The sequence below is a fragment of the Coptis chinensis genome, chromosome 2, assembly GCF_015680905.1.
Source record: "Coptis chinensis isolate HL-2020 chromosome 2, ASM1568090v1, whole genome shotgun sequence".
Classification (NCBI taxonomy): Eukaryota; Viridiplantae; Streptophyta; class Magnoliopsida; order Ranunculales; family Ranunculaceae; genus Coptis; species Coptis chinensis.
The window spans coordinates 55,624,648-55,637,823 of NC_141457.1; the positions used below are offsets into that span (position 1 = coordinate 55,624,648).

The following is a 13,176-nucleotide window of genomic DNA, read 5'->3' on the forward strand; positions in this document are numbered from 1 at the left end:
CCATGCCTATGAGTGTGTGTCTGTAGTTAGAAGGTTTGGAACTGTGTCTTTACTAGCAGTGCTTGGAATAGAGTTTTTAATATTCACGTAGACAAAGTATTGCAAGGAGATACACTTCATTTGGCATATAGGTGTGAATGCTGCAACACTCCTAACTATGAAATGGACTATTCAGTATTTCTTTAGAGCTTGGGGAAACAAGTATAGATATATATTTTTTATTGTAATTTTTATATTGTTGCTACATAGATCCTGTGATGTTATGTTGTTTTCCCAGTACTTGCTTTTACAATAGATTGGAAAGTCGTTTTTTGCATTTAGCTAAAAGATGTTATTACTGGCTCTCAGTATCAATGATACAATAGCCACTACTAAAAAAAGGGATTGGTGTGTCGGTATGTGGGAAACCGACACAACAACCTTTTTGTGTCGGTTTGAGGTTTGTTTGTATTAGGATTAGGTTTGTTGTGTCACTTTATCGAAAAGAGACACAACAAGTTTTTCAATTGTGTCAGTTCTTCTAAAAACGACACTTCAACGCAAGCTGTTGTGTCGCTTGGGTTAAAACTCTGAGCGTAGTCTTCAGTGAAAAATTTCAAGTATCCCAAATTAATTTCACAATTAAAGAAAGGCCCATTAAAGAAACCCAAAAAGAACAGATATCGAAATAAAAAACTTGAAATCTCAGGCTCGTGAAATCAAAAGTCACTTCAAAAATAGACGGTCTCCTTTCTCACACCCACCTCCTCTCTCTCTCTCTTGCGTTTGTCGATCAATTAATCTCTCTCGTTCTTGTGCTTCAAGTTCAAGAATTTCACAGGTGAGTTGGTTTCTATTTGAAGAAATCACTTTGTATTTTATCATGTAATTGTTTTTTCGAATTTGTGGAGTTTATTTTGAGGTGATAATGTCTTTCGCCATTGATTACATTGTCGAATTGATTTTGGAGCTTGTGAAAGGTTTGACCTTTATTGTTTGTGAATTCCTGATTTTATTAGTGTGTTTGAATTGAAGTGTGTTGTGAATTGAATTTTTTTGTGAAGAATCCGAGTGCACAACTTGAGTACATAAACCTTTATTGTTTGTACTGTCAAGAGCAAGCCATAGTATGTAGGGTCCCTATTGATTAAAGCTTTGAAGCCTTCCTGAATCAAATGTATAAAATTCCGTGCAGTGGTCAGTTCCTAGGCTATTTAATTTACATTTATGAAACATTATAGTGAAGCCCCAATTCTTTAGTCCGGATCACATGATAGCCATAGTTTATATGTATAGTCTTGATGTTTAGGCTTAGCTGTGGGGTTTAAAAATCAGCAAGTTGTTGTTGTTGTTAAGATGATGAAGTTTGAATTTCAGAGAAAGGAGAACTTACTAAACCAAGAGGAGACTTAGTGTAAAATAAGTGGTCACTGTTTCGGGTGAGTGATTGCGCTTTCTTGTGTCTATTTTTCTTAGTTTCTACCAATTATGTACACATCAAATTAACAAAGATGACTGACCATCTAATTAACAAGGTTGTTATGGAATTAAGATACACCTTGCTGTTGTTTGACTAGTTAATCTATGAAACCACATAAACACAAAATTTGACGTTAGCTATTGATGTTAAGATACTTTGGTTTTCCTGGGTGTTTCTATGGTTGAGCATCAGCAAGGTTTTATTTGCTTGAAGTGTTTCATGTTAAAACCTTTGGATTTTGGGAAAATTTGTTTATAGCTATTAGTTAAAAAGCTTGCAGATTACAATTTTAACTACATGATATTATTTGGATTGTTAAGTATGGGATAGCTATTGGCGGAAAAGTTCTCTTTTTATGTGTATGAACCTAGTTTAGCAAATATTTCTAATTGTATTTTTGTTTGTTAATTCCTAGTCTGCCACGACTCCGTTGATATGAAAGTCATGTAATGACTGATTCTATTGTATGAAAATTTCTCGGGTGAATCTTCTGCGGTGTTGTAAGTAGTAAAATTCTTTGCTTGATCACCAAGGTGTGTAGGGTTAGGAAATTCCTTGGTTACATTGTATTGCCCGAGGTGTGATTATATATTTTTTACCCAAGTGTTGCTGTTAGCCCAAGAGTGGTTGTTATAATATTTAAGATTTGATATATAGCGCGCGAACGTATAGATCCTGTCTTCTCGGCGTTCTGTGGTCCTAGTCGATATCCCGACAACGATCAATGTCTGTTATCGAGAGTGGATCAGGTTATACGGGGAGACACATGGATATATGTGTCAGTCACAGTAGTGTGTAGAAGTGACTATCGTGGTCGTGGCTAGGGATATTTGTGTATAATAGTATAATGAATTCGGATATGTTAACTAGTTTTACTTGTTTAAAATATGCTTTGCAGGATGGTAAGTATACTAACTTTCTTGTAGGGGTGGATTACCATATAAAGATTTTTGGACAAGGTAAATTTATTTTATTTGTTGGATTACTTTGATAAAATGATGTCTCACACTGTATAGAGGAACTAACAGTCATGATATAAATTATACAATGTTTTTAGTACATTTTAGACGTGCTAGAGAAACTAATGCCTTCTAAGGGAAGGAACTAAATTGTCTCGAAGTGTAAGGGTTATTTAACTGTTCTAGCATTCGTCAAGACGGTTAAGTAACTGGGTTAAACAATGAGATATCTATATTGTTATGATTTTCAGGTTATGATAGAATTTAAGTTTATGAAATGTTGAAAATACAGATGAGACTTTACCAAAAAATTTGTAAGCTTTTTCTGTCTTTGTTTAGTTTCGGTTTTGCTTAGTTGGTCCGATCACGTCCTGAGTTTCATAATGACGGTAGATGCCACGTGTCTTTGGTAATAAGTCATTATGAAATTTGGGGCGTGACAATTACTTACTAGTTTCTAAACATGCAAAAGCTACATGGTTTATTTTGGATGCATGACATTCAACGAAGTCCATTGGCTTTGTTTTTTGTCTCGCAATATGCACCTTTAAATGCTATCAGTGCTTGGGGCATATACCATATTTTATTTGTTGTTGTCTGGTCTAGTCTATGAACTTTCATTCTTCTATCGTCCTAAGTTATCAATTTCAATGTTCAAGAATTGCGTGTGTTTGAGACTTATTTGCATTTGCTGTGTTTTAATTGTAGTTTAAGTTTGTTGATTCATTATCATGAGTTGATTCTAGGTCTAATAATTCTACATTTCTTGTTTTTTTTTTTCTAAGGTGTTTTTTATTGTTTTGCTTCTTCCCAAGCATTGTATCCGACATAGAAGCTTTCTTTAAAAATCGTGGGTAAGTATTTATTGTCTACATCATTTTTACAAGTTTCCAGTTCTTGAATTTAATTTTGTTACCTTTGAATATATATATATATTAGCAACTTAATAGGCCTTATTCATTTAGTTCATGAACATTTGTTTATGAGTTCATCAATTCTTGTATTTTACGTCTAAGGATTTATCTACTAGTGCATCACGACATAGAAGCTTTTTGTATCCTTATCTTTGTAAGCACGAAGGGAAGAGTTCTTATAGTCTAGTTCAGCCTTGATAATATTCTCATGGATGAATTGTTATCATGAGGAGTCTTCTAATCTTTATTGGTTTGTTGAAAACTCGGGTTACTACGAACTGATATGTCTAATCTTGAGGAGTCTTCTAATCGTTATTGGTTTCGTAGTTTTATTGTTACCAATTAACTAGTTCTTCTTGATGTACTATATTGGATTTTGTCGCTATATTGAATCTAACTAGTTCTTTTTTTTTGTTTTTTGTAGATTGAATTTAATAAAACGGGGCTATGATGGCTGGATGGATGCATGGATATGCTAGACGTGAAGTCATTTTCTCGCATGGTGTTAGGATAGGTTGAATAGATTTTATTTAGCAGGTTTTGTAAACATTTGAAGTTGTATTTTGGTCGGTTGGTTGTTTGTAAACTGACATTGGATAATGGAATTATTTAGTAATGAAATGAAATTGTTTTTAAGGTTATGAGTGAGTGATGCACTTCATTTTCAGAAAGCCTCAAGGAGGGAAAATGTGACTGCTTAGGCGGACAGAGAGATCACTTCCCTCAGCAAGACGATGGATCCGCCTTTCTCCTCCGATATCGGTAGTATTTATTATAAATAATGCTTTGAGCTGTGTATCACCTAGATTCTCTTGCCCGGACAAAACGGGAGCGAAAGAAGGGGGAGTCGACCAAATCGAGAAGTGCTCACTTGGAGCTTGACTGAGAGTCTCTTTCATGTCGAATGTAAGTTTCAATGAGAACACAGCCATCCATTTTGATTCAGTGAAAGTGGTAAGACAATGGGTTTCCACTCGAAGTAAACTGGGAGTAGGTCTTAATTATTCTCAAATCTTAGAGCAACATTCATCATCAAGCTTTTGTAGTGGAACAAAATCACAAAGGGAAAGACTTATCGATTTACACACTAGTATAGATAGATTTGTTTAAAATGATAGATTTAAACCATGTAATTAATACGATACTCATACACTAACAGAGACTAAGTTTTACAGTTTTGGCTTTAATGTAAAAGTGGGTTGATGCTGCGGCTCATACATAAATCTTTAAAGATGGCGTTGTAATAGTTTTCTTAATGAAAAACTGACAAATTACTATTGCTTCCTCATTTATTAGCTTATGTCGATCATTGATATTCACATTCATTAATTAACTTTATAATCTTGGACTAAATTGAAAAACCAGAAATTTATTGCTCAAAATATAACACTCGAAAAAATGTTTAAATTTCAGATTTTTATTCTTCAACATCACCTAATTCAAACCAATAGAAAGTTACTGATTCTTAAACCAATTGAAAGTCATAAATCAACCCATATGAATATGAGAAGTTACTAAACAATCAATAATTTTCTCCAATCAACAATAGGGAAAATCTATAATAAAGAAGATGGAAAAGAAACACAAGAGAAAAATAGATGAATGGGAAGTAGGATAGTGAAATAAGAGATGAAAACAGAAAAGCAGTGAAGTGAAAGACGAAAGTCCAGGAGAGAGAGAGAGAGAGAGAGAGAGAGAGAGAGAGAGAGAGAGAGTTTATATTTGGTAGGTGGGTTGTTATATATATATATATATATATACTTTATAGAAAAATGTGGGGGTCGAGAAACAGTAGTTTTGGTGTACGTCCCTTGGGTATTTTGGTAATTTTGCTGCCCTATTGAGGGTATTTTAGTCTTTTCACATCTGTAGGTATTATCTCCAGCCTTCTCGAATAATCCTCCCCTAGAATTTCTCACTGTTCACCTTTCTTGCAATTTCTCATTGTTCGTCTCCCGCTTTAGATACTGTTCACCATCTTCAACCACTACTATTCACACATACACGAAAAATAATTGATTTCTTCAATCTCGATATTTCGATATATAGTTATAGTTTTTTGTGGGGCTATTTCGTATTGATTATCTGTTCAAACTTTTCCTCATTGGATGCCCTTCCTTTTGATTATGTCATGGCGCTGACTGAATCCAATCTATAAACCCGGAAACGAAACTAAGTACATTCCCTTTCATCAAGTAGGTAAAGTAGGCATACGAACCACTTTAGCTTTGCCTTAGACTCCATTGGAACAAAGCAAAGAAGGAAAGAGGTTGAATGAAGAAAGGAAAGGGATAAGGGCGGTCTTGCTTGGCGCAAAGGCGTGCTGCTAGTTTGGGGGTTGGTACTGTAAGAGGGCAAAAAAGCTATGTAATTGTTATCTCAACGAATAGAGCACTACTATTCTACTTCGACCGCTTTCTATGGACCATCTCCCAACCTTTACGAAACGGTATGATTTAGTATTTTAGTTTTGTTCATATTTACTTATTTTTGTGATGTTGGTGTTTGTATTTAATGATGAAGTCGTGTGTGTTCTTTTGGCAACCATAAAATTCAGTTGCACTCGATATGGATAACTTTGCCCAAGAGAGCTCATTAGTACTTGATGTCAATGCGATCCATAGTTGTCGACAGTGCCAGCGAAAGAAAGAGAAACCGGCGCCAAAACATGACTGAGGAACAACTTTCCAGGCATAGAGAACGTGAACGTCTACGTCAACGAGAGAGAAGACATCGAATGATTAATGAACAACAATCTATTGAACTAGAACGGAGACGTGAATACTATAGATGTCGAAGGAATGTTGTAACTGGTGACCGATTTGGATTCTATCATGATAGACCGCAAGAAATGTATGACCGATTTGGATTCGATTATGCATCTCTAAATCTGTATGACCTTTTGTTCTTTTGCATTTCTATGTATCATATATGATATTTTGCATCTATATATGCAATGTGATGATACGTTCTTCTACATTTTCTTCACTTAGTATAATCAAATATTTTTTTAAGCTATTTTAAAATTTCTTTGTTCTGCCGAGTTTTTCTCCTTTTTATTCTGTTTAGATCTTTGTAAAAAAGATATTGAATAACCTACATTTGTATGGATCAAAGAGTCTACCAACCATATGAAACTTCCTGAGATACGCACCAAGAATGACAATACCCCTAATGAATATAACTGGGTAGAAGTGGACAATCTTGATTCAGTCATTCAGCATCATATACTAGACTTTGAAACATGTTCTCTGGATGACGATTCAGATTTATTAGACATTAAAATCTGTTCCATGGAGGAAAACGAAGTAGATAAAGACACCGGAAGAAGCTTCTAGGTATTATGCCAATTCTTATCTTAATTATTCAATAGCACAATATAGCAACCCCATCACATCCCACAATTAATCCTACTCTCCTCCACCTATCAGAGTGAGGGATGACAAACAGATTGGCATACAAGCACTTCGCAATTGTTAGAGCTGTATTGAAAATTTAGGATGTATATTGGACTAATAACAAAAAACAAAAAAACAAAAAAAATAAGAATCCAGTTAGCCAAATGACGAACCAGACTAATGATGTTGGGTAAGAACCGTATACAACATAGGTGTTTCCCTTACCAATGTATAACTCAACACCTGCGTCGCACATGCCATGATGCTACTATATATATATATAGAGTTAGGCTCCCAAACGGATGTACTTACACGGACATAAGGGTAAAATTGAAATCTCACTCGTGATTACTCATTAACGGTCTTGAGCAGTCTGACGATGAAAATATTAAGAAGCCGTGATAATCAGCACCAAACAGCAACTGAAAAAGGGAGACATTAAATAAAAGAAAAGTAGGAAATGGAGGATTATAGTAGTGGTGTTAAAAAAGAAAACATCATTTATAAAATTATTGCAATATTAACTATGATAGGGTGGTAGTGGTGTTTATGTATGCCATTTAACTGAGACAGGACTATAGGTTTGCTATTGTACCATATCTATGATACCTAGAGCCGGTAATAACATCTTTTAGCTAAATGCAAAAAACGACTTTCCGATCTGGTCTAAAAGCAAGTGCTGGGAAAACAACGTAACATCACAGGATTTATGTAGCAACAACATAAAAATTGCAATAAAAATTAAGTATCCATACTTGTTTCACCAAGCCCTAAAGAAAAACACTGAATGGTACATTTCATAGTTAGGAGTGTTTTAGCATTCACACTTATATGCCAAATGAAGTGTATCTCCTTGCAATACTTTGTCTACGTGAATATTAAAAACTCTATTCCTGCTAGTAAAGACACAATTCCAAACCCTCTAACTACAGACACACACACTCAGAGGCATAGCTGAGTCTAAGAGTTTCTTAAAAATATGATGCTTCTCATTACTCTTGCAAACCGCCAGTTCATACCATTTTTAATCTGTTTATTAGGTACGTACTTGACCTTCTAGAGTGGAGTGCCAACATTTTTTTTTTTGAGTGACCAAAATAAGATTAGTAAATGGACAAAATAAGTGAGTAATGTAAACTCTGAAGGACTTGTTTTTAAAAAATATAAAAATGACGGGAAAAAGAGGATTATTATTAATAAATAATAAAAGAAAAAAAATGGTGTCGTGCATGTGAAAAAAAAAATAGTTGCAATACCTTATGGATGAAAGGCAAGTAAATATGCATACGCGGCAAAATAGCAAGTGTGATTGCAAAACAGAGAACACAGCTAGCTAAAGCTGATGACATACGCTTCTCACTTCTGCACTTAAATTTTACTAAAAATAAGGGAATACAGACCTGTGTAGAGCAAAAAATTTCAATTGCATACTACAGTAGAAGTCTTGTATGTAAGAGCTAATTTAAAGCTTTTGGATGACATAAGCATAAACATATCTTTTATCCAAAGTTGTAACACTGTTGCAATGAAAGTGAGCGTCTTTAATTAATTATCATCATAATTTAATGAAGGTCAAATTATTAATGTAGAACTTCATGAATTAGCCCCTACTCCTGTTACATAAATAGAAAATACATACCACTTTTATATATTGCTGTAGAAAATGAAATATTGGCCGACTAATGGTGTTGCAAATTAGAGTTCTAAAGGAGACAACAGATCAGCATAAGATGCTTCCTTAGTTCGATGTACAGTCAAATCAAATGTATATGCTGTTGTGTGAAACACACATTTAATTTAGTTATATATATATCAAAGTTGTTGGCTATGGAAGAAACAGCATTATGACTTTGTTTTGTGTCAAACATTCAGTTCAACTTAGTCTTCTTCACTGTACAAAACTCATTAATTAATTGTTCCAATCACAAAAGAAGTGTTTGTTTTAGTTGATGTGTTATATACACTTCAAAACGATTGACTTACTGTCTCACTAAGCTTGTTTTAACTCATTCCAAACTTCAGTTGTAGAGAGCAAAAAGAGCGCCAGCTTACCAACCCCCATGTATATCAAAAACATCTGTGAGGATGTTTGTTTCAAATAACTACTACAACACCAAACTCGTTGTTATCTACAACTGTAATAACTTCCTCAAACAATACCATGAAAACACCTGAACGACATAGAAACTACAACAGCACGACAGTTTAGATTTTTTCGGAGTTGATGATGTTCAATTTCTCCTTGGATTAGTTTACTTTGTTAGGCTGTCTGATTGTGTGAGATGAAAATATGGACTCAAGAGCAGATTGTGAAAGGATTAATTAAAGGGAAGGCATATATATTCTAACAAGCACATGGAGGGAGGCAAATTTCCGAGCATACTTGTGTGGATAGAAAGGAGCGACCCTAGCAAAATGCCAGAAGCAATGGCGGGAGAATAGACCTAATTTTGTTTGTTGGAGTGGTCTGCCCAGGGCCATCACAAAATGTAAAATGTTTTTTTTTTCTTTGCTATCTAATACAATTTCCTTTTAGCAAAAAAAAATAATGGAGGACCTGCAACAATCTAATGAAGGGAGAAGGGAGAGTAATTGTTTAGTCTTGTTAATACTTTGGGTAAACGTTAGGATCCTGCTTAGTATATGTTCTTCTGTCCTCCACAGTTCGGGCTTTTTAGGATTCTGCTTCACATTTCTAAATGTGTTATGCAAAACGCCTTTCTAGCAAAGGCCGTTTTGGAATTCTTGGATCGATCTATATTTGGTAATTTTTTGGTAAGTATGGTTTGAGAAGATGCTGATCCTATACGATATTCATCATATGGAAGAAAGAATTAAAAAAAAAAAAAAAGAATTTCAGTTTCTACAGAAAACCTAAGCATATACAACTATACAAGCTAAGGACAATTTCGAACAACTTATTGTTGTTGACATTAGTATTTGTTTCCCCTGCAGGCTGCAGCCTGCAGGCAATGCAAGAAAATAACATAGGTTCATCCCACATATATTATGCAATTATAACATCAGTATCGCACAAATAAAGTTGACTATCATTTATTTCTTCAACACCAGAGCTTGTGTAGAGAGAATACACTGCAGATGATCTTCTTTACAGATATATAGAATGCAAAGGACAACACTTAATATGGAGACTATCATCAACCATTCTCTTGAATAGGCTGGTTGTAAGAACCAAGCTTACTTATTCTTAAAGATATATTGCTTAGAAACAATCTTCTCAAGTAATTAGGTTGAACCTAAGAGGAATGATGTTGATTATCGTTAAAAGCCCAGAAACAGTATTCTCTATTAACTGTAAGGGTGAAGAAAGAATTCCGTCTACGCCCATTGCAGAGTTGCATGTAGAGAGCGGAGTGTTGACCACAAGTTTGCAGTTGTTCAGGAGTGGCGAGAGAAGAAAGTGGAGTGGATCCAACAAGATGGAAAATATTCCAAGGGAATTAGTTCTGCCACTGGCTGCAACAACATTTCCTGTTCCGCATTGCAGTTGTACAAGAGCATCTGCAAGAAATAGAAGATATATACTAGCTAGCATTAGGAAGTGTGACATATGTGTATGAATAGCAGAATGTGATACAATAAAACTAGATTGTATATGAAACTACAAATAAAATGGAAGAAGCTAGATAGAGCAGTAAGGCTAATGGAGGAGCCTTTGACCTCTACAACACAAGTCTGTTTTCAAATAACAATTCTCCCTTTTTCCTTACTGATCCAAAGTGTTGAAATAAACTTGACTGCAACTGAATGACACCAGAATAGAGGACACTACTACTGTTCATACGTCCACATTCCTAAAATACTACTTATCTAATCCTACCAACCTACCAAGACTAACTCAAATTGACAACACCCACTTCTAAGTTCTAACACTAACGCCACACTATCATCACCCACATACCCCATGCTCCCACACATTTGGCACATAACAGAATGCCACCATTTAGCTTCCATCCTGGCCATGCTCAGATACAAAAAATATTTTGTTCTACGATGCAAAGGTATTTAACAGACGTTAAATGCCCTCAAAACTTGTTTATGTACTAGATATGACGTGTTTGGAAGACTGCCTTCTAGGAAAACTTACTAGGAAACACAGGAGTTGCTGAGCCATTGTCGCTTATATTGCCATTGGTGGTACAAAATACAGTGCCTTGGATTCTGATCAACCCAAGAAGGCTTCCTATAAGGCCAGCTCCAAGTTGGGCTTTAGCGAGCGGGGTTGCCAAGCCAACAACTAAGAGGGAAACAAAGAAGAGACATTTCAAAGCCATGAGTTGCTGATTTTTCGTAACGATAGAACAGTTGTTTAGTTACTAACTGATGTGTTAAGATGCAGATCAGAGGGAATATTTATAGGGGAGAGAACTAGCGATGTTTGCTGCAGCTAATTTTGACTTGAACGACTTTCAATTCTTGTATTAAAACAAAAGCATTGAAGTAAATGTCATTTTGTAGCCCCTAAGTATAGCTAGCTAGCTAGCAAGCCAAGATCCACTTATCCTTGTCTTTGCTGAAAAAAAGGTGAGTAGAGGACTTCGGAAGATTTCTGCACAGAGGAGACTGAAAGGTGGGTTCTTGTTTTTAACTTTCCATCACTGTCCAGCTTGCATCACAACCGCCCTCATCATCATGAAATGCCATTTTTGTGGGGGCTTAACCCTATGAAAGTACAATTTAGCTCTTACTATTCCGTGCCCAAGATTAACAAAATATCTTTCCTCCTATCTAAACGCTTTCTCAAGCATCTTATTCCATGAGCTGGGATGGCGATCGAATTGTGTAACTATTCAAGATGACAATTGGTTTCTATTGCTACTAGTGGGATAGTATATGGCTATATGCACGCTCGCGTGCATGTAATAGAAATCAAAAGTCTCCGTTGTTGAAAGTTCTAATCACATTTTGGGTGGAATATAATAAAAAGAAAAAAAATGTTATTTTTTTGTTGAAACTTGAAACTCACTTAAAATAATAAAAGCCAACAACATTAGAGGAATATTCTGGGCGAGATGGTTTTCAAGTTGACCTCATTTTTCTCGGTAATATTAGTACGCTACTATGTACTATGCGTAGTTTATGTCTGAAGGCATCACAATAATTACACAAGCCACAGTCATGCGACATGGCTTTCTCCTAATGAGCATCTCTAGGAGAAAAACCAACAAAACATCAAATAAAACCAACAAAACATCAAATATTTGAACCAAACTAAATACCAAACCAAAAAAACACCCACCAACTTTAGCAAACAATATCAAATAGTTGACATCAAATGACGCGGTTTTAGATAAACCGCGCTGTATAGCCCATGCAGTTTTCGCAAAACCGCGCCACAAAAGTCCAAGCCCACGCGGTTTTTCAGAAACCGCGCGATGTGTCCCACATCAACTTTCTTCTTTCTTCTCTTTTCAAATCTCTAGCGCGGTTTTCGCCAAACCGCGTGATTGAAGCCCATACTCTAGCCCAAACTCATGTGGTGTTGAAAAAACCGCGCGGTTGAAAAAACCGCGAGAGAAATTTGATACAGCACCAAAACAAACACCAAATTTTGGCCGATTTGGTATTTGTTTTGATATTTTTTTGGTGTTTTCATCAACATGTGTATCTCCTGAAGATAAAAAAATACTAAATTATTGAAAATTTGGTGTTTGATGCTAAGATGATATCTCACCTAAAGATACTCTAAAATAGTAAAATACTATCAAATTATTACTTGCTAGTTCAAATTTCAAAATGACACACTTAATGTAGGCATTCTTCAACCGGTTAAAAAAAGTTAAAATTTTGAGTTGAAAGTGCAACTTGTGTGCTTCCTTGGATTGCATATGAGCTTATGTGGTCCACCTATGTGCCTCTAGTCCTCTACCCTTATAAATGCATGGAAATTTTGTTACAGAGAATAGAAAAGTGCAATTAACAGGTGATTATGACCCAAAGCATGCGCATGCAACATTTGATTTAAGGGTTAACTAGTATTGCCCCTGCTAGATGAGCCAATTAGGATTTCCCCCATGGGAAAATTAGGGTCTCCCCCCTGAGTACACAAAAAAAAACACGGTCAACCCAATTAGGATTTCCCCCAACTAGATTAGGGAAAATTAAATCAAGTTGACCGTGTTTTTTTTTTTTTTGTGTGTACTCAGGGGGGAGACCCTAATTTCCCCATCTAGTTGGGGGAAATCCTAATTGGCTCATCTAGTAGGGGGCTAATACTAAAAAATCCTTGATTTAATACAGGATACCCATAAGCGCACATATTCATCACAAGATCTTCTGTTAAATATTTTTAGTAAAATTGAATTGATAAACTATACGAATTTAAAACAGCTAGCCAAGAAAGGTGCAAGTGGAAATCAACTGAAAATTGAATTTCCAAGTGTTTACAAAGCTAGGATATGATCTAGATATTTTGTAAGCCAGCT

General features: G+C 35.4%; 1 protein-coding gene and 2 long non-coding RNA genes across 4 annotated transcripts; 2 read left to right on the forward strand and 1 right to left on the reverse strand.

Moving 5' to 3' along the window:
* The first annotated feature begins 342 nt into the window (after positions 1–342).
* Positions 343–3,973, forward strand: LOC147516695 (uncharacterized). 2 transcript variants are annotated; one of them, XR_015211125.1, is made up of 3 exons: positions 610–820; positions 1,357–3,272; positions 3,757–3,973. It is a non-coding gene; the product is annotated as an uncharacterized LOC147516695 (long non-coding RNA). The 2 variants fall into 2 exon arrangements; XR_015211124.1 differs by having other exon boundaries at positions 343–3,272.
* Positions 3,974–5,264: 1,291 nt separating this feature from the next.
* On the forward strand, positions 5,265–6,309 carry LOC147516696 (uncharacterized). The gene is made up of 2 exons (XR_015213721.1): positions 5,265–5,781; positions 5,890–6,309. It is a non-coding gene; the product is annotated as an uncharacterized LOC147516696 (long non-coding RNA).
* Positions 6,310–9,830: 3,521 nt separating this feature from the next.
* LOC147516697 (phylloplanin-like) lies at positions 9,831–11,091 on the reverse strand. Its single transcript, XM_086594613.1, has 2 exons — positions 10,839–11,091; positions 9,831–10,252 (listed from the first exon to the last, which is right to left on the reverse strand). Exons 1-2 carry the CDS (start codon positions 11,023–11,025, stop codon positions 9,969–9,971), a joined length of 471 nt encoding a protein of 156 aa, XP_086450739.1. The 5' UTR covers positions 11,026–11,091; the 3' UTR covers positions 9,831–9,968.
* Positions 11,092–13,176: the final 2,085 nt, after the last annotated feature.